This window comes from Leptosomus discolor, chromosome 5, assembly GCF_034619465.1.
Source record: "Leptosomus discolor isolate bLepDis1 chromosome 5, bLepDis1.hap2, whole genome shotgun sequence".
In the NCBI taxonomy this organism is placed as follows: Eukaryota; Metazoa; Chordata; class Aves; order Leptosomiformes; family Leptosomidae; genus Leptosomus; species Leptosomus discolor.
This window is the reverse complement of record NC_141395.1, coordinates 46,902,545-46,924,539: the sequence shown is the minus strand read 5'-3', so window position 1 is coordinate 46,924,539 and position 21,995 is coordinate 46,902,545. Positions and strand designations below refer to the sequence as shown.

Genomic DNA, 21,995 nt, shown 5'->3' with positions numbered 1-21,995 from the left:
AACTTATTTTAAGTAAAATATGGATTGTCACTTCTGCAGTTCTATTTAAAATGTAATTCCTAACAAACTAACACTGGTAGTAGAAGGTGTCATGAGATAATATAACATGTTCTTTCAAACTCAAGCTTCTGTGTGTTTGAAAATACTTGGCATTATATAAGAGAAACTCTGTATCAAATGTATATATTAGGCTTTCTTTTTGATTTTTCAGGTTGAAAATATATAAAACAAAAAAAAAATCAAAACAAGACAAACATCTGTAATGCATTTGGTAACCACAATGCTGAACATGCTTTTTTAGTTTATTAACTTAGTGAGGAATAAGTTGTTATGGTAATTTCTGTAGAGAAGTTAAAGTATGTTACGTATTAATAACAAACAATAGATTTGTTCACTCTGCATGGGTGGGCCAAACTGAAAGCATAATTAAAGCATGGTTTTGTGGAGGGTCAGGGAGTGGTTTAGAATATAATTGCTATTTGCAAATAAAACTTTAACGGTGATGTACTTTAAAGTCAGTAGGTATTCCCAGGACTGAATCCTTTCACTTGTGACCAGTGAGAGTTTATTTTGAGTAGCAATAGCACTATCGTGGCCCTGGTTGATCACAAAAACTTGTAAACAGTTTTACAATCCAGAGAAGTTTTAGGTGCAATGGATCTGCCCTTTCTGCACGGAAGGCAGAGACCCCATGCCAGGGATGCACAAGGGTGACCGCAGGAGTCCTGCTCCAGAATCATGGTATCAGTGAAGTTAAAGTCTTATTTTTAGGGTGTTACTGGTAAGTGTTATAGTAGAGGATTAGAGAGTTACTGAAGTTAAACTGAAGAAGTGGATGTTGCATTTAATATGTCCAATAACCTCTCTTGAAAAGCAGTTCCTCCAGTTTGTATTCTGGTATGTGTGTTAGACACAGTATTGATGGTGTACTCACTTAATTCCTTCTTTAAGGATCCACCCACTTCTGTGTCTCTTGGACTCCGAATGGAAGAGATGATTTTCAATTTGGCGGACACGCATCTATTCTTTAACGATTTAGAAGTAAGTGTTCATTCTTTTAAAAAACATAGAGGTGATTTAATATTTATCTCTTTTTGTGTGTTGTTAGACAGTTTGACAAATATTTTTGGTTTCACAGTTTTAATATGGAAACATTTAGAAAATACCTGTATAATTTAGTCATTAGGATATATAGTATCTACATTAAGTGTCTGCACTGGCATTCAAAGGTTACAGTAGTTTAAATGGTAGAGCTTTGTCCTCACAGATCTTGGTATTTATGACCACAGTAGACAAGTTTTAGAAGTGGATACAAGAAAAGCGTCTATAAACATTAGAATTCAGTAGTCTGAACAGGCCATTAAATATCAAACTTCAACTTCTATAAACAGTTAATGGCTGGGTACAGATTTCTCACATCCCACTGTGGGCAAGTATTACCTTAACCCTGAGTGAAATCCTTAGTCTTATATACACTGTCCATCTTGGTAGCCTGTTACTGGGGGTCCTCTCTCTTCCCCAGTGGGAAGATTTGTTGCATGCTAGGGTTTTTCTGCCGCGCGTGCCACTCCCCCGTGGTGTGCGGTGAGGAGCTAGTGTCGGCATGCCAAGGGCTTTTTCAGCCTACGTAGGCTATGGTTTGGCGATGCTTGTGAGATTGTTCTAAAACTATCTGAACTGCTGAAAGAGACTGTCACCATAATGCCTGGCTGTTTCATCTTAGAAGGGAAAAAAGCAATTTCTGATTGTATTTTAATAACATGAAAACATGAAAACAGTCAGATTTCTTTCCCATCGTAATGAAGACAGCTGTTTATTTAAAATCCAACTGTTAAGCAAGCTTGTGGTGGGGCTGCCAACACACATTAATCATCAAGTTGTTGTTTTGCTAGATTTTAGAATAGTGTGTTATTCCAGACAGGCAAAAGAATCTAAAAGATTCAAATGCAACTTTTACTGATCAAAGTTAATTGGCAGCAATTGGCCTTTAAATATTTCCTGATGTTTCCCTTTCCAAAATCAAGCAAAATACACCTTATTTAATAGATGAGCCAAAATAATTTGAAAAATGCCAGTGTGTGATAGACCTCAAATGTGGTTTGTCCAACATCTGTCCTATATTTTGATTTCTTTTCATCTCAAAAGAAACCACTAACAGATGATTTGGCATCTTAGAATTTAATGAAATTATTTAAATGTGCTTTATTTTTTCTTCCATTCCTTAGTGGAGTATTTATTTTTATACTTACAATAAAGTAGATGGTTTCCTTAAATTTTTAAGTAGTGTTTTATGAAGGTAGCTATATATAAAGATATGATTGTTTTGGATATAAGAAACATGATTAGTGAGTTGCACGTATAGGATTGATTTTTCAGATTTGTAGAAAAGTATGACAATGCTAGTTATTTTCCAAATCTGTTTCTGATTTCTGGTTATATTTCATTTTATCCAGAGCAGAAAGAACTACTGTGTCTTACCAGCATATTCAATAAAGTTCAGTGTGTTTGCATTTGCTGTGCATAGCTAGATAGTTAGTAGACTTGTATCTACTTGTCATACATGTTTGTCAGCGTCACTGACTTTAATGGAAGTTAAGCAACTGCATCTTAGGGACAGTAGATGATCTTCTGCTAATTGGCATGTTAGATCCTTAACAGTATAGCATAGCGGTTTATTTACTGACTGAAGAACTTTGAAGCTGTGTGTGACAAAACTACTGATCCAGGTGTTCACAGAAGCAGAGGAGCTCACTGGATGAGCTTGGTTCCTTGCATTTCCCCCCTAACAAGCCAGTTTATCTTGCATCTCCAAACTCAAGTGTAATAGTCTGTGTCTATACCCTAGTCTGTCTTCATACACAGAGGCATTTAGGAGCGAGCAGTTGTGTTCTTGTCCTTGTACATGAGCTCTAAGTCCTTATTTCTGGGGAACATGAGCTCCAATCTGAACGATCTTGCCCTGGACAAGGGAGTGAAGAGCATGTTCAGCGTGCAGATGAGTGGGTTTGTGCTTGTGGGTTGCCATAGAGAAGTCTTCAGAGAAGTACACAAGGAAGAGACATAAGAGAGCCTGTACATTGTGCGAAGCAGCACATAAGGACTAGACCTGGCCACAGACTGAGGCTTTCAGTTTTCCAGAAATGTCAGGTTGTTAGAAACATGTCAGACGTGGTGTTTTTGAAGGAACATATTCTCCAGGAGCTGCAGTTTGTTGTTTTTGTGAGCGTCACCATTATTAGCAGGGCCTGCCTGGTTCCCAAGGCCTGCGACCTCAGGGCAGATTCCTCCCATCCATCTCAGAAACTGAAAGTCCTTGCTTGGTGCTTTGGAAGTTCAGGCTGCCCTACAGCTCAGCAGGCTTCCATGAAAACTGCGGGCAATCTGGCTTGGCTGTACCTCAGGCTTAAAGCATCTGTTCCTACTGATGAAGGACTCAGTCTGGAAGATCTAGTGGTGACCCTGGAAGATCTAGTGGTGACCCTGCTCAGGCCTGAGCTTTCCAATTCATGTGTGCAGGCATCTGGGCTGGCAACCTTGCCAGCGAGCCACAGAGCTTGGGCATCCTTGCCCAGAAATAGTATGAGGACAGGCAAAGCTGGATTTGGAACATGTCTAACCCGCAGTGTAGCCATGTCTTGGGGTCTAGGCATAATTCAAAGTGGGAACCTGAAAGCTGATGCTCTCCAGCCCGCCCAGGCTCAGAGGATACCCTTCCTGGCATATAGAGAGGCTGGGTTAACAGGCAGGCAATCATCTGTCATAACTTTGGCCTATGATGCACGTTTTTCCAGATCCCACAAGTTAATGTTTTTTAATAAAAATTTTCTTTTCATCAGATGTGTTCCAGAAAGCTCTAATCAGAACAGCTGTCTTGTCATCCAAATTAGTGGGAAACTACTTTGTCATCTTATAAACTGCTGAAGACTGATTTAACAGTTTGAATGCAAAGGGCAGAGCTGAAGCAGTGGTCTCTGAAGCACTGCTTGATTTGCTTATGACCTAAATGGCTTTTAAAAGCTCAACATAGAGATTTATTTAATGTTACTAGGTTAAATTCTAAACTTCAGCAGTCAATTTTAGTCTGTATAAAGTGAATCTATGCCAACGTATATCTGTTGCAAACTAGTTTACCCATCCTGCTTTAGTAGGGGATACAATCAGGTAAATCCATCTAATTTCCTGTATGTTGATTTTTATGTAACAACAACAACAATAATAATAATGATATTTGTAAATGACATTTTTCAAACTCAATGAAAAAATTCAGTCAGACCTCACTGTCTAGCTCTGAAGTCAGTATTCTGTTTATGAATGGGTGAGCTGCATTTAGATTTACAGTTAGTTACTGCACCCTCAGTTTCTCCTATTTTAGTTTATTGCTTTAAGAGAGATGGCTTATTTCCTTCACTTTGCACAGCTATATTTGGAGTAATTAATTCCAAATTGGTATAATAGCAAATAATTTCAGCTCTTGAAGGAACATTTCTTAAACAGCATGTTAAGGGGGTTTGGCAAGTTTCATTAACATACTGAAAGGAAAATATTAATATTTACTAATGTATAATTTGATCTAAGTACCATCATAAACAATGTTTTCTTGCAGTAGCAGTAATTTCATAATGAAATTATAGAAGTATACTGGGCCAAACAGTAGAAAATAGTGCAGTGTTCTTAAAATTTAGATTCCAAAATCTGCATTTGGGCTTCAAAATAGGAAGTTTAGGTTTTCAGTGTTTAAAATTTTAATTTAAATATCTCATACCCTGTTCTATAGTACAATTCTAATTGCATACAGGAGGGAGTAACTGCATTGATGTAGTGCTCTCAAGAGAACCAGAGTTATCGCGTCAGAAAAGAATGTGTGATTTTACATGCTGATTATGTTGTGATAGGGATAATAAGGTATAATATTTTAATGGTCTATATGGAGCAATTACACATATTAGGTATTTTAGGATGTATGCTCCAGTGTTTTAGGGAAATTAGCAACTTGATGATAGGACTGAGACGTGATGTCTACCTGTCTGCATCTTTAAAGATTGTGTATATTTACATATTTATACTTACCCTCTTAAAAGATGAGTTTATTAATTTCTTTGGCATAGCTGGTGTGTATTATTACTGGGTATGTTAAAGGAATAATTGCCGGCAGTGAATGGTTATAAACATCTTATTTTTAAAAGTTAGTTCAGCGCTTTACAAACTCTGTTCTAAAATGGCACTGTCTCATTAGATCTGTTCTGTTAGAGATATTTACTGAAGCTGAAAATGTCACTTATGAAGCCTTTTTTTTAATCTTAACTAACACTTTTATGAATAAGATACTTTTTTTTTTTTTTTTGGTCCATGTTGGATTCTATTTAAGTAATTAAAATCAAATTAATTTGTAGTTTTATTTCATGAGTATTGTTTTTTTTTCTTTTGGGCTTTTTATTTCTATTTGTTCATTTCAAGTTTTCGGTGTGGGCTTTTATGGAAGGGTTCAAAATAAGAGTGTATACATTATGGTACTATAAAAAAAATTAATTTTGACACCTCCAAGAAATGCAATAATGCATAAGGGCACAGCATCACTTTTGTTTGTGGAGTCTCTATATGCAAAGTGGTGGTGTGTGTATGGAAGTAATTTATAATGAATGGCAGTATGGTATGAGTTTTTTAGCTAAATTGGTTGATGTATTTCTCATCAATAAGATAAAAGATGAGGGAATGCTATCAGGTGTTACTTAACACAGTAACTTTGGTTCTTTGGGAAAAAAAAAGAAAAATCGTTAGTTATATTCTAACAATTAGGAATACTGACCTTGATTAATTTCTCCTCAGATTCTTACTTAAAATCCACTTGGATGTATACTAATGTGTTCCTGATGAAGATTCAGAGCATAGTCTCTTCTGTGTGTCAAAAAGAGCTGCATAAGTGCTTTATGATTGCAAGTATGCTGTTACTTCAGATTAATGAACCTTTAAGGCATCACATTAGCGTATTGCTGGGCACAGACCCCCCTGGAAAGCTGCCTGTGTTAGGGTTGGATGCAATTTCCATAGGATGCGGCTATGTCTGTAACCACGGCTGGCCTGAGCGGCAGCCTGGGCAGGTGGGGGCCACGGTGCTCTCTTCCCACCCCCAGTACTGGGCAGCACCTTTGCTCCTCTCTCCTGCCCACCAGCTGGGCTGGCTGGCCCTCTGCGCCAAGAGCAGCACAAGGGCAGCCATCTGCATTGCTCTAACTCTCCTGCCTCTTCACTCCATTAAATAAAGTTAGAAAAATACAGAAACATTTTACAAATCCTATACTTTACACATACGGGAACATACCGGACTCATGAAGCGTCGAGATACTGGCTTACGTAGATGCATCTTTTCACATTTTAAAGCAAAGAATAAGCAACATTTACATCCCTGCACTCTCACGCTCTGTGTTTGCCCTGTAAACCTCTTCCCTCCACCCATGTGGCAATAAATCCTTCTAGGACTCCTGCAAGTCTGCAACTGCTAGCTTGGATTTTCTCTGATCTAGAAATTGATAGGGAGAAATTAACTGCCAGGTATTTTTTATGAAAACTGCCCTTTGTGGATTGCTTCCTGCATAATTTACTATGCAGATGTGCCTGATCTCCTTGTTTGTAGCTCCCAGTCATCAGACTGTCAGTACTTACCAACACTGCCTCACCCTCGTATTCTTTTGCAAGCTCAAGGCTGTGTGAAGGGCAGCTTTTACTACTTGAAATGCGACTGGGATGCCTGACACACAACACCATGCAGAGCCTCTCTGTTCCCTAAAGAAATGCAAAGGACTTCTAAGGCCCACATTGCAATACAGACTCTCACGGCCCTAAAGCGGATGGTGATACCTTCTGTACTAGCACCAGGCACTAGAGGGATTGCTCCAAGAAGAGGTGCTCCAGGGAAATCGTAGTGAGAGCTCAGGCCTTAGAAGAAAGGGAAGAACAAAACACCAGCCCAGCAACTGTGAAGCTTCGTCTCAGAGCAAAACTTGTCCAATGTTAGTCCCTCTTTGGCCTTTGCCTTCCGTTCTTACAGGTGAAACTAGGCTGCCTCCCTGCTGCTGGAAGCAAATGCACCATATAAATCACTTCTGGGCCTCAAGGAGACCTTTTCTTCATGACAGGGACATATATTCTTCTTTTCATCAGCCTGAGAATTTTCTCCTTTGTAGGTCTCGGTAAGTCTGCAGGAGACTAAGTGACTTTCCTCCCAGGTGCTTCGGTGACCATGCACACAGCCATGTCCCCAGTGTATCATGCAGTGCCCTGTAGGAATGCCTTTGAAGGAATGCAGCCATATGTTCTGTTTCTTTAATCTGAAGGAGAAAGGGAAACTGTTTCCCCTCAGACCTTGATGCTTTAATATGCCACAGACTCAGGCTGGTAACTTTTAGCACAGTAGCACTCTGAAGCATGATTTGGGATCGTGGGCATTATGATAATACACATTATTGAATAATAACATTCAGGAGACTTATTGTGCACAGGTTACTGCACATCTCAAAGAACCATGACCACTGAGGGTAAAATGCTCTTCTTTCTGAAAGCATTTTAGCACATCTGGTCCTGGAGTCAAGTAATCCAACAAGTGAACTGCTTGGCTTCAAGCCAGCCCTTAAGTGCAGGCTTTGAGCAAGCTCCAGAGCAAGCTGGGAGAGCAGGTTGGCCACTATTAGCAGTGTGGAAATACATCATTTATTCTCTCACACCTTGTGGAAATGTCTTACAGCCAGCTTGGGTAGGCATGATAGGTATAATGTCGCCTAGATTTAAACTTAACTAAGTCGTATGGAGGTCCACAGTCAGTGATGGGAGTTGGGGGAGCTGCAGAGACATAGCCAGGCAGACCAAGGAAGTGGAGGAGTACTGTGAAAACAGGATCACCAGAGGGAAAAGCTTGCTCAACTTCTCTGCACAGAAAAATTCAGATCAAGGTCGTTTTCTGCCTGAAGCAGTGCTCCAAGCTCTGAACATTTACAGGGTAAGCCTTGCTGGCATTGTATACTAATCAGTTGTCCGGTGCACGTATTTTACATACATCCTTGTGTAGAATGAAGTGAAATGAGGTCTGGTTTTGTGATTGCCATTACTGTGATTCCTGATCTCTTTGCCTTTGTCTCCTAATCTACAGATAGGGATGATGAGGGTGATAAGGATGGTATCTACAGATACAAGGATGATAATTCTGTCATAATGTACCCTAGAGGGAAAAGAGACAACTGAATCTGGTGACTGTATTTGTAATTGTGTACAGTTGTAGCTGGCTTTCTAACAGTGCTTCAGCTTGGTCTCTTTAATATCTCACTCCTCTGGAACATCCTGGCACCAATGCTCTCTCTGCTGACACAATTGCATGTATTCAAACAACTTTAAAAAAAAAAAGGGGGGGGGGCCAAAAAAAAAGGACAAAAAACCCATTGACAAGTAGTTATCCAAGAAAACGTTCCAATTTTCCATTGTATTTGTTAATTTGTTTTCTAGTGGGTTTTTATATTGCGTGATTTTTGTAAGTTGTAATTATTCCAGTTTGAGTTATTCATACATTTCAAGTAAAGTCCATTTTTTAAAACCACAGCTTAAAAAAACACCCCAACATTTAGTGCAGAAGGGAATCAGTCATCACTAGTCATTGCAGTGTTTCAGGTGTCTGTACTTGTGAGCTCGTAACCAGTATGAACTCCATGTAGTCTACTGTTTGGTACCAGGGCTTCTGTTTGGGATGCCTAGATTTTACTGTGGTACAAATGAGCTAGAGTAAACAGGAATGCTTTGTGAACAAACACATTGACACTTAAATCACCCAGTATAGTAAAGAGCATTTCATAGAATCATGAAATGGTTGGGTTGGAAGGGACCTTAAAGACGATCTAGTTCCAACCCCCTGCCGTGGCAGGGACACCTTCCGCTAGACCAGGTTGTTCCAAGCCCCATCCAGCCTGGCCTTGAACACTGCCGGGGAGGGGGCAGTCACAGCTTCTCTGGGCAACCTGTACCAGTGTTTCACCACCCTCACAGTAGAGAACTTCTTCCTTGTATCTAATCTAAATCCACCCTCTTTCTGTTTAAAACCGTTACCCCTTACCCCTTGTCCTGTTGCTACAGGCCTTGGGAAAAAGTCTGTCCCCCTGTCTTTCTTATTCCTATATATTTATATATTGAGAAGCCACCATGAGTTCTCCCTGGAGCCTTCTCTTCTCCAGGCTGAACAACCCCAACTCTCTCAGCCTTTCTTCATAGAAGACATGCTCCAGCCCTCTGATTATTTTTGTGGCCCTCCTCTTCTGGACTTGCTCCAACAGATCCACACCTTTCTTGTGCTGGGGACCCCAGAGCTAAACACAGCACTGCAGGTGGGGTCTCATGGGAGCAGAGTAGAGGGGGAGCATCACCTCTCTCAACCTGCTGGCTGTGCTTTTGATGCAGCCCAGGATACAGTTGGCTTTCTGGGCTGTGAGTGCACATTGCTGCCTCATGTCCCTTTTTTTTTTTTTTTTTTTTTTACCTGCCAGCATCCCCAAGTCTTTCTCTGCAGGGCTGCTCTCAGTCAATTCACCACCCAGCCTGTACAGATACGAGTGACTGTCCCACCCCAGGTGCAGAACCTTGCACTTAGCTTTATTACATTTCATGAGGTTCATGTTGGCCCACCCTCCAAGCCTGTCAGGGTCTCTCTGGATGGCATCACATTTGTAAGTGGCATACATGCTAGTGAAAAAAGGTTTGTGATAGCCAGCAAGATAACTTTTAGTGGTATTAAGCCCATCCCCAAAATGGTATCCAAAAGTAATTTCTATCAGATAACAAAATATGTTTTGTCTAAGTATTCTCCCGACATACTCAAAAGTGTTCCTTCCAGTGACAGAATTAAAGCTCGTCACCTTCCCAGGAAATAAAGTGCCAAATGCTGACAGGCTTTTCACGGTAACAGTTTTACCTGCCTATTACAGCTAGGTTCTGCAGAGCCTGAAATACCAGATTTAAGGATTGGCCAGTACAGGAGAACAGTGTACTGAAGGGCAGCTGTAAGGTACCTGGAATTCATTGTAATGTCTGCATCAGAGCAGTATATATTCAGGGTCTGTTACTGGAATCGCAGTTCTACCCCATGTATGGCAGCTGTAGTTGCAACCGAAACCTTAGGTTTGTGCTGCAGTGGCAGGCTCTGAAGGGTAACGTAAAAATTGCTCTATAATGAAGGATGTGAGATAGCGCTTTGAAAATTCTATTATAACCAATAGTGAAACAATACAGTTGTTCTAAAAACCTGTGTAAGGCTTGACGGAAATTAGAAGATGGAAAACTGTCTGTAAGATATGTAACAGACTGAGAAGTTTGCAGTATATGCGGACACTTGTACTGTCAGTCTGTTAGCAGATTTCAAAACACTGGCTTACGTTACATTGCTGACACATATAAACACCTGCCCTTAATGAATTTTTACTTTTGAGGGGCTGCAAAGTCCCTGATACATGCCACAGAGCTCTCCTGCCAATGCAGATCGTGCCCCTAAGCACAGACATGATACACTGCTTGATGGTTCAGCATGTTAGATCCAAAACTAGTAATGGTGTGATTCATCCTGAAGGCCTCTTAGTGCCAGAATTGTCATTTCAGATTTGAATAGGTTCTTTTAATAATTGTTCTATTATTTCAGACTTCTGGGATAATTTCCAGAAGTCTGAAATAATAGAACAATGAATGAATAAATAGTTGATACTAATAGTAAAAGCAGTTAATGCTGATACTAGTTAATGTATTGCTTTCCATTTATTCTTGTGTAGAAAGACTTCTCTTTGCCTTTTAATATTTCACAGAACTGATTTGAATAAAATGTTTTTTACATTTTCTTTAAATATTATGAATACCACTGAACAAAAGCCTATCAACTACCAGAGATGTCAGTACTCTAGTTGTGACTCATTCATAACAGATTGATGTATTTCCTAAGTAGTCCATTATTAGTTTATAACCTAAAAAACTAGAAAGTTTCACAAAATCAAATAACATTCCTGAGCAGTCGTGTTTTGGTCTCTGATTAAGCTGACAGATGTGTAAAATCTCATACAGCCACTCAAGTCCCTGGTGCAGCTGCAAGTGCTGAGGAGTGCAAGTTAGCCCAGCTAAGATCATCAATTTACACTCGAATATCTTTCCCAGCCCACCCTTTCTTTCACATAATGCAGTTGTTTTGTGCTGATTCCACCACTTTGAGGCAAATTTTTTTTTTTTTTCTCACTGGACTCTTCCAATGCAAAACCTAGGAGATAAACTGAAGAAAACATAATAGTCACCTTCAGAAAAAAAAAAAAATCTCTCCTTGTTGATTTGGGTACCATCTTAAACCGCAAACCTCAAATTTACATTATCGAGGTTGGTGTTTTAAGTGGATTAGTCTCTGAAAATGATGTGCCTTTTATTTTAGGAAAGCTAGGCAAAACCAAGTGTCATCCTTACATGCCATTTTGCAGGATGAGAGCACATCAGCCAGTCCTCGCATTAAGTACAAAGATTTGAAACCACAGCGTAAGCATCTTAGCAATATGTGTGGTAGGTAGTTTCTATCAGCCCCTTCAGCCTAGGTTTAATTTTGACATGAATTTACAATGTTATTTACAAGTTGTCTGATAGCTTGAGAGCCAACGTGCAGTTTATGCTGGTGTGGTTTCATGTGAGTGCTATGACTGTAGTTTAAATTTTAAGAAAATAGGCATGCACATGTATTTTAAACAGATCTGTTTGTGTTGGGTTTTTTGGTAGGAATTATGTTAAAATGTTGCTACAGGGAGAAAAAATAAGACATGTCTTTCATTCATTTTCTTTTAAAAGCACAAAAGGAGTGCTTGAAGTTGTTTCCCAAAATGTTTGAGTTTCACAGTCTCGGGAGATTTCTACTGTTTCAGTGTGGTTACAATAAGGCCTCTATCTGAATTTCATCCAGTGCAATGGTCTAATGAAACTTTAAAGAAAGGGGGAGGGCATTATTCCGTTTACTCATTGCAGTATCACTTTTATTTTCCTGTGGTTTAAAGTAAAATTTGACTGATGTTAATTGTATTTTTAAAATTTGTTGTTAGATACAGTCAAGAAGCTGGGTGATTCTATAGTGAACTAAAGCGATCTTAATTGGTACTGTTCAAGCAGGAGGGTTTAATGAGGATTTTAAAAAATATAAATGAAAAGTTTAACAAAAGCAACAAGGTATTCGAGGAATGGAGCATTTGGGTTGGTTTTTTTTCCCCAAGATCCTTGTCCAGTCAGAACAGGGCAGTCCAGGCGCTTTCTGAACACTGCCTGCAATACTGTGCAGTCAGGAGATGATGGTTCTTACATGTTCACTGACAGCAGAGTACAGACTGCTGACATGAGTGCAGCACTCACCTGAAATATTACTGCCGCAAGAAAGTTCAGCTATATCTAAGCAAATGCTCCCTTCTGAACTGTAGAAAATTATTTCAATCAGTTGAAGGATCTCCTCTTTTTCTTCTGTGTCTTTGTGTAACTCGCATCCCAACTGTGAAGTATGGATACACAGGGGAATAACTCTTTCCCTAACATTGTTGGCAAGGGGGAGAGCCAGTTGTAGCAGCAGTTATAACCCAAGTTAGAGGTTTTCTAAGAATTTTCTCTGACTGAAAAGTTAAAAATCCAAGTCAAATATTTCAGTTCATTTATTGGAACAAAATGTGTATATATTTTTTAAAGGTGTGTTTCCAAGACCAAAACTCCCATTATGGCCTTGGTCAAATGAATAAAGCATAAATCAAGCCATAGTTACCTACAAATAAGGATTGACAAACAGAACAAAAAAGACACTGAAAACATACACTGACTTTTTTTTGTCCCATCACTTTAATAAATTCAGACAGAAATTTGAATACAAGCAACCTCTGACTCCCAAACTGTCAAGAGGACTGACTGACAAAACTAATGTCTTTTTCCTGAATCTAATCTCCACTAGTTTGGCGTTTAACAAAGCAAACCTAATGACTAACAGAAGTGTCTTCCACAAAAAGTCGTAACGCAAACAGGTTTTTTTCTAATTGTTCCATTATATTGTAAATTCATACATCTTTCCTTACCATAGGAAGACAGGCAAAATAGAGAGGAAAAAGAGTTTTGTATGACTAAACTTCTAGTTTATAATCAAAACCACACTCAAGCATTTATGCTAATGAATTTTTTCACATATTGGGAAAGAGTCTATAATTTTAAATACAACCTTGTATATTAAGAAAAAAGCCTATATACTGCTTGACTATTTCCAATTCATCTTTTTTTTTTTGTTTTCTTTTTTTGTTAAAAAAAAGTACTGTGAAAAGACAATTTAAAAAACTTGCTAACAACAAAAGTGCTTTTACTGAAGGATTAACTCAGCAATGTGGTAATATAGCTTTTATGTATAAACTCCATATGGTCATGCAAAGGGTTAAGCTATGTGATTTCAGGATAAAAGGTTTCCTGAGTTGACTATTATTTCTATGGTCTGCCAACAACTTTGCAATAAATGGAATGATTTTTATGGGAATGTGGTTATTCACAGCAAGACTACAGTTGGTGTCAGTATGAAAAATTCTTCTTTAGTAGATTCTCTCAGCAGGGATAACAGATCTGAAAGAAAGGCAAAAAGTAGTTACAGAGAACTCTGGCTGGTGTTGGTGACAAATTATGTTTACAAAATGATGGGGTAACCCATTGAAAAAGAACTCAGAACAACAGTAAATCAGAGCCTTGCTCTTCTAAGTACTTCTGTTCCAAAACAAGTTACTTGTGATTGTGTGTATCATTTAATAGCTTCCATTTCTCTCTCTCCATAAAGCAAGTGAGACTTCTAGGCTTCCAGTTGCAAGGGTGTGAACAAATGCTTCAGAAATCAGTAAAATTACTGCAGTTATACCATCATCCTTGAGATAACATAAAATATTGGTAGGTATGAATTACGATAATTCAGGAAAAAGGAGAAAAATTTTCTCCTTTGATTGTATTTTAAAATTATTTTATAATTATTAGTTATAATTATAATATTCATAATTTTTATTATTTCTTGGTATCACTGGTCTATTTTTTACTTCTTTATGTTTTTTGAAATAATATTATTAGGAGGAGAGTGTGATGAAGAACGCATTTATTTATGAACGTAGTTGGCATTAACAGTTACTGCGTTTAGGTTCAATTTGTGATAAGGTTTCAGAATGCTTAAAAAATTAAACCTTTGATTAAGTCTGCAGCACCGCCATTAGAGCTGGTATTCTCTTCCATTCAAGATGAGGAGTAAAGTTACCTAGAATTTAATACTTCCCAAACTATACAGCAACTTTATGGGTTTTAATTGTCAGATCATTCATAAAGAAAGTTGTTGAATGGGGGGGCAGGATTGTTGCTATTTTGGTTGGGATTTTTTTTTTAAAGCATTGGTAGCAGCTGTTTAAGAGGTAAACACGGCAGCTTTTAGTGCTTCCTGCTCTTTGTTACCCTCATGCACAATTATCCCAGTTCTATTGAAAACATTTCATTTGTGAACTTGTCTCAGAGCATTGCAAGAACTCGGTGCAGCATTATGGCATAAATTTCCTGTGTTGTGCTGGGATTGCCAATGGTGTACCAGCAAGGAAGAAAATCAGCCTAGCTGTGTTAATGTCAAAAAAAAAAAAATTGGACCAGTACAGGGCAACAATGTTGTTGATAGATGGAGGTTAACCTCTCTGGAGGTAAACAGGTGGGTTTACTGACCTAAAAGTAAATATTGGCTAAGATGATGTTGAAGAAAATAAATTTCTTAGGAACTTTTGATTTCACATTCTCTCAAACCAGAAAAATAGCATGTGCATTCTTTAATATACTAGGAAATATTTCTTCACTAGAAATGTTTAAAAACAAATATATGAAAGAAATTTTTTTTTTAAATTATTTTCAAATGAATTAAAGATAGTTAAAGGTGCAGTTGAAAGCAGAATCAGCTCTTGGTGATTGTTGAATGTAATCATTCATGTTCATCACATCAGTATTTATTGCTGGTAATGTAGAAATTGAGAATATAACAGTACAGCTTTTCCTAAAGTGATGGGTTTTGCCAGATGACCTTCATTTGGCAGTGAATAATGGACAGAAGTTCGTATTCAGACCAGTAGGTCTGGTTCTACAGACAGAAAACAGCTGTTTTCCCTGAGATAACTATCTGATTTTGGCAGAGTTAGTCTGATTTGGCTGTGAGTGGAGGATGGGTCCTGGAAAGTCTTAGTCCTTTACTTCCTAATTGGTTAGCTGGATGTTGAGTAAGAAACAACTGTAGTTGCTTATTACAAAAGCAGGTAGAAGGACTGTAGAACATACTGAAAAGAGATTTCTGGGACATCAAACTCAAAAATATTACAGGAAAGGCTGTTGAATAAGCCTTATTGCTGGTGAGATATGAGGGATGGTTGCAGGGAAAGGAAAACTTCAGATAGAGCTGGCTGAACTCTCTCTCTCCCACCCCCAAATACCATAAGGATGGCATCTGAACTAATCCCTGGTCATCCAGGGTAGAGTGGTCCAGTGCTCTACAGAGGAATATCTATTAAAAAATTGCCTTGTCTTATGTGGCTGAAGAGTGCATCTCCTCCTGATGTTTGTGTTGTCTGTAATGGCAATCTCCTGACCAGACTGTGACTAGGTATGGTTTATGAGGAGCCTGAGAGTCAACTTCTGATAGTTGACCTTCAGCAACAGAGAGTTCTGAGAAAGTCAGATGTGATTATTCCAAAATCTACAGGAGAGGTTTCTTTTTTTTTTTTTTTTTTTTTTCCAGCACGGCATTTATTTGTAGATGTAAACTTAATTTTTAAGGTACTTAAAGTCCTGTGAAGAGTAGCAGTTCACTTTCTAATGAACCCGTCAACAATTGTGGACTCCTTTCCTGCAGGCAATGCAGCAGTTATCTTAGCCCATTCAGACTGAGACACAAAGACCATCTATTTGCATTTAGTTTCCCACAGTAACAATCGAAGAACAGCTCAGTTTTGTTGCAGGAAGGAAGGAAAGACAAAAAAGGAAATAGAAATCATGGTATTCCCTGATACATGTATGAGGGAATGACTGGAAATAGTGTCTCATCTACATGATACTACAGCCGTGGGTGACTTGCAGAAACTCATGAAGTTCCACTTCATGAACATGGGACTACATTACACCACACATGAAGCGGTAGGTGAATGAACAGAAATGCAAAACTAAGTCTTCATTCATAGGCAGAACTGTGGCTCTGCTGGTGTGTGCAAAAGCCAGCTAAAAGCTTCAACCCATCTGAAATGCATGATGCCTCGCTGTTGTGGAATGTGCTGTTGTGGTGCATGAGTGTTAGAGTTACAAAGAGTAACAAATACCTCCTTAGCTTGAGAAGATTATTCCTGTAGACTTATGCAACTTACTAACTACATAATTTATTTCCTTTCATGTATCCAGTGATGAGCACCTTCATACTAGGTGCCACTGAAAATAGACCTTATATGATTTCCTTTCTCAAGAAAATCAGGCGGAGTGGTCTTTGCACACATACAGCTCAGCTGAAATACATGGGAGCCTACCAAGCTCATAGCATCTCTGTATCACTTTATTTACCTTCCTGTTGCTTCTCCCTTTCTCTGAATGTAGGCTGCAAGGAGATGTGGCATGCCCAGAGCTCTGGCAAAGCAGGTAGTTGTCCTCTGCTGCAGCTGGGCAAGGCAGTGGTGTCTCAGCTCAATCCCTGCTTCTGCCACTGAGCAGCAGCGTAGGGGTCAACATCTGCCCCATAACATCAAGGGGGGAAAGAAAGGGAAGGAGAAAAATGCAAAGCGTGTGCAAAGGTCTTCAGGCTGCCCATAAGAGCAAAAGTTGTAGCTCTGTACTGGCAAGGTTAGTAGAGAGGATTTTAATCCCAGTCCCATTAGCAAATAATTACAAGGACGGGAGACTCGCTAGCCCAAAGCATTGTAGCTTTCTTTCAAACACAAGCATGTAGGAGGTGATCAACAACTCATTTAAATTGGTTGTGCAGGACTGAAAGAGAAAGCTTACATCTTCTTGTGAAAATTTCCATGTCAACCTCTCATTTCCTTAGGTATGAGACATTGTTTTTAGGCTTTTATGGAAAAATCATTCTTTTTCTAAGTTTGCTTTTGAAATTGTTTAAAATTTAAATATATTTGAACAACCTTTAGTATATAGTGTCAATAAAATGTATATGTTCTTGAAAGTATACTTTCAAGTTAATACGTTTGGGAATAATTCGTGACGTGCTGACTAGGTTCATGACTCTTGTTAGTTCTTTAAACACATTCGTATTTTATTTTCGCTGGCTTTCATTAGTCATAGAGTTTTTTTCTTTTTACAAAAGTATATATCCGCAGATAACATGAATCATGTCATAAAGAAGGTATTTACAATGTAAAGTGCTGTACTTTTAAACTAAAGTGAATTTGACATTTTGAACTTAACACTGTCCTTTCCGGGAGTGGCACAGACTCTTTAAACAGATAAACTTGAGTTCTATTCAAACGTTTCTATCTATGGGTAAAATTCTTTCTCTGACACCCTGCTCTTCCCTTCTCTTTTCCTGCAAAATATACAGAAATAGAATAGCAAGTTATTTTGTCGGAGTTGTAGCAAGAATTGATTGTTAGAGAGGCACTCCAAAGCACTTCACTGAATAAGATCATACATGACAGAAATAGAATAGTTTTATGTTGTGTCTTGTCTGAACAGCTGGAATGTAATGAGCGTATTCGGAACAATAGGGAGTATCTCTGAACTAGAACCTGAACAACACATCTACACTCTAAAGCAAGCAAGAAAGCTCAGGGCTTTGGAGGACTGCAGTTATTGTGATTGTCCTGAGTTCTGCATACCCTCTGCTAGAGGTACAGTTTTACATTTTGGTCTTCCTTTTCAAGAGAAATTTTTCAATGCACTGAGTAACATATACAGGGACACTATCAGTTCTTGGAATATCTGTTTCATGACACTTATGAAGTACAGAAGACTAGCAAAACAGTTTTCTTTTTTGCAGTGGGAATGCAACTGGCACGTTACAGATACTATATAAATGCTTCTTTAGGTCATGTTTTATTTTAAATTGGATTCTTCCAGTTACAAGGTGCAGCTGAAATGAAAATGTAAACCTTTATTTTAGTGTAGCTACTTCAATAAACACAAGTTGCAGAATAAGATCTGTATTTATTTTGGAACAAACACTGTTTACTTTAGGAGTATTGTGTTTAATCCAAATGCACTTGTTCATGTGGACAAGGAAAATAGGATGTTAATCACTTTTTCTGTTAGAGGAGAATGGCATCCATTGTGCATTCTAAAAGGGTTGCGTGTCCGGTGCGGAGAACTCTCCTAAGTCATTGGCTATGAAAATGAGTTTGTTAAATAATTTTAGTTCTTAGCCCTCAGTGGTTTTAATAGCTAATAGTTTATATAGATGATAGCCTTAAATTATTTTTAGTTTTGTTTTGGTGTGCTATTTTAACAGTAAAAGTGGGACTTGGGTGTTTGTTGTGATTTTTTTTTTTTTACACTGTAAGCTTCTCTTTATAGTCTTAAGTTTAAAATGGGAGTGTTTTGAAAGCCTTCACAGCCTGATTTAATTCCTTGACTGTTCATCCACAAATTGTCAGGCAGAATGAAGTGGATTTCAAGAACTCTCTTTGTTCTTCATATCCTGTGCCTGACCCACAGGTAATCTGCACCTTTTTTCTTCAGCGCCAAATAATTGTGGTGGGAAAGAAGAGAAAATGTTAGGGTCACAAAGTGCAGGCTAGACAGAGATGACAGGTCCTGCCAATTGAGTGCCAGCGTTGAGAACCTGTGAACCGTGGCCTCTGCTTTTTCACATGGATTTGTGCTGTGGGTTAGCCGGCACTCTGCGATGATGGGTTAGGAAGTTCAGCACTTCAGCCTCTATTGCCTTGGCTTGAAAGGAAGTGCAGAGGCTTTTGCATATTTAGCAAGTACAGTACAGGAGCATTTGGCACAGGCCATACACATATATATGGGATGTAGGTGTGTTGTTCTATGTAATGTTGGTTTTCTAACCTGTACTCATAGAGATTTTGCTATCCTTCTAGCTGAGTAAAAACTGGAGGTTTGCTTGTCAAGTTTAATGACTACTTTTAACATCTTTGCATGTTATTTTTCTAAAATTAGAATAGAGACTAGTTGGAGCAATCTGCTTATATTTTGCAGGAAGATAATCACAGCTATAAGTAACAAGATGTAGAAACAAACAGTTTTATAATAAAAAATAGTCGTTCACAAACTAGCTTTGGAATATGCAGTTGTCACTTGTTTTGACAAAAACATTCCCTGAGAGTCTGTAAGCCTGTGTTTCCCAAAGAAGCATGTTGTGATGGCTTATAGAAGTGATGAGTATTTGTGGAGCAGATAATAATCTGGAAGGGTATATATCTTAAAGGGCATATATCTTATTTCTGGAAAAGACATAAGCAGATATACTGCTGTTGTAAAAAGCTGCATAGAAAACACAGCAGTGTACACTAGGGGATTTTTTTTTTTTTTTTTAATTAAGGTTTTTTCAGATACATCACATTTGTAAAGGATTGCAGCTTTAACTTGTTTTGCCAGTTCTCACATGTACATGACCAAATTTCTCTACTGTTCAGTAGGGAGAATGAAGCAGTGGATATAATTGCATAATGACAGATATGAGAGGAACAGAGAATCCCAGCAATCATTTCCTGCGAGTTGGCCAGCGTCCAGGCTGTCTCAATGGGCAGGCTGATGTAAAGGCAAAATGAAAATAGCTTGTTCTGAAAGGTGGTTGTTGGGGTGGGGTTTTTTTCCCCTCTCTTATTTGACTTTGCAGACTAAGGTATTGAAACAATTAGTTGACAGCATGGTGTTAGTTTTCTCACGGTAAATTAAGAAGATTAACCAAATGTGGAAATGTGTTTTAGCTATAATCAGCAGATTTGGGACTGTAATACTTCAGCATCCTCTGAGGTTATGTTCATAATATTATTCACATTATTCCTTTTCATAATGTGCAAACTTCTCCAGAGTTATCTTTCGCTCAGTGTTTATTCAAAGAAAGCAGAATTATTAGATTTATTTTCGTTAGTTTTGTAACACAGAAATGTAGAGGATCAGCATGTTAGCTGTTGCGTCACTCCACTAGCATTGGCACAGATAAGAGGAACTTTTGTAACAACCTTAATCTCTTTCTTTTAATTTACTAATTTTCCTATGGTAAATTGAGTAGTGAGGCATATTTTACACAATTATGGCAGAAGTGCATGGCTTGACGGGTGGTAGTGAAGGAGCAAAGTAATATAAATATTTGCAGAACATTTCTGCCATAACTTAATGCTTTGCATATGAATCTTTATAAAGATCCTAAGTTAGTTTAAAGGAATGATTCCAGAAGACTACATAGGTCCAGGCATTTTAAGAGCTGTGAATGATGACTGTGGAGCATCTCTGGGAGTTTTTGGCTCGTCATACAAAAACAGAAAAGAGAAGGAGAAAAAGTTAGCAGGAAGGAGTTAGCAAATGCTTTGGGAATGGAGGAGGGAGAAGACACAACCTTTCCATGTACAAGTCTTAGGCTAAAGAGCCTTAGGCTAAAAAAGCAGATGAATGACTCATCTAGTCATTCATTTTCGATGGTTGTTTTTCTTTGGCTTACTGAGTTTCACTGGACATATTTTCACTTAGCAAATGATTGCAGCAGTTTTACAGAGCTCCTGCAATCACATATCTGCTGCTGCTTCAAGCCCCAAAGCAGAGGTGATGGAAAGGAACATAGAAACAACTCTTAATTGCTCCGTACAACATCTGTTGATTTAATTGAGCTTCTGCAGGAGATTTGTTTCAAGCTAAGCTACCCATTGTGGCACTGAAAGGTCTGTTCAAGAGAACAGCAAAGGACAGCATGGAAAGTAACTTCTTAAACTACTATAGGTACATTTGCGAAGTTACACATGCTGACTCTTGTTTTCCCTTTGGCTAATTGGTAAGTCCGCAGACACCCGCAATATCACCATTAATGTTGATCTTTGAGTATGCTTTGAGAGTGTTACTGATGTTTTAGATCACTTATCTAGCATCCTCCCTCATCCAAACTTGCACTTGTTTTAGATCACTTATCTAGCATCCTCCCTCATCCAAATTTGCACTTTAAAGTTATACGGGAAGTGTTTCCTTTCTCTCCCTTGACAATGGCTTTTGCTGGGATCTCCCTCCTACAGACTTTTAAATCCTCCTGCATTTCACAGCTTGCTGTCTTTCGTGCTGCCATTCCTGAACTGAAAAGCCCCACTCTCTCTCTTTGCAGAAGATTAGTTTTCTCTCTGCCTCAAATTCTTTCTGAAATTGTAATTCTCCATGAAGCCTTTTGAACAAACCCCCCCAGCTTACAGACAGCACTTATTTGACATAGCTCTGGGGGTGCTGCCTTGGGCAGCTGCCAGGCTGCTGCCAGGAGGGCCAGTCCTGCTCCCACCTCCCAGTCCCACTCTCCTGACCTTTCCCACCGCAGCTGTCAAGTTAGTGTGCAGCTCGCACAGAAAATCAACCAAGAAAAAACAAGCACTCCAGGTTTCTGACCAACTTGCCCTATGATTGTTGGCCACGGCTGCAAGGGATCTGCAGCAGATATCTGAATCAGTGCAGCGTCACTTCACTAGACTAAATTACCCTTTGCGAATGCCTGTCCTATCCCATGTCTGCCCCTCATATACAGAATCACAGAATATGCAGGCGGTGCCATGAATAAGGTCTTTTAAAGTTTCTGTTTGCTTTAGTAGCCCAAATCTCGTTTTCAAATGCAAATTAAGCACTTTGGCAAGGGTTTCATTAAAATCAGTGCAGTTTAGAAGACCTGTGTGAGAATAGGGTTTACTTGCCTAAGATGCTTTGCCCTTCCGAAAGTAGTATCCCTGAACTATATCAAGTGCATTTTGCTTTCCAGGGATTGATCTCAACGGGGATAGCTGCATTGCAGCCTGTCT

General features: G+C 38.7%; 1 protein-coding gene across 13 annotated transcripts in view; it reads left to right on the top strand.

The window, feature by feature from the left end:
• Positions 1-21,995, top strand: part of EYA1 (EYA transcriptional coactivator and phosphatase 1) — an 83,525-nt gene that overhangs the window by 46,540 nt on the left and 14,990 nt on the right. For 11 of the 13 annotated variants that reach the window (XM_009953201.2, XM_086466174.1, XM_086466172.1 and 8 more), the window contains one exon: positions 952-1,041. The exons of the other annotated variants lie outside the window; for them this stretch is intronic. In XM_009953201.2, the coding sequence (XP_009951503.1) occupies positions 952-1,041 (90 nt within the window). The remainder of the gene's footprint in view (positions 1-951; positions 1,042-21,995) is intronic. 13 annotated transcript variants of the gene reach the window in all.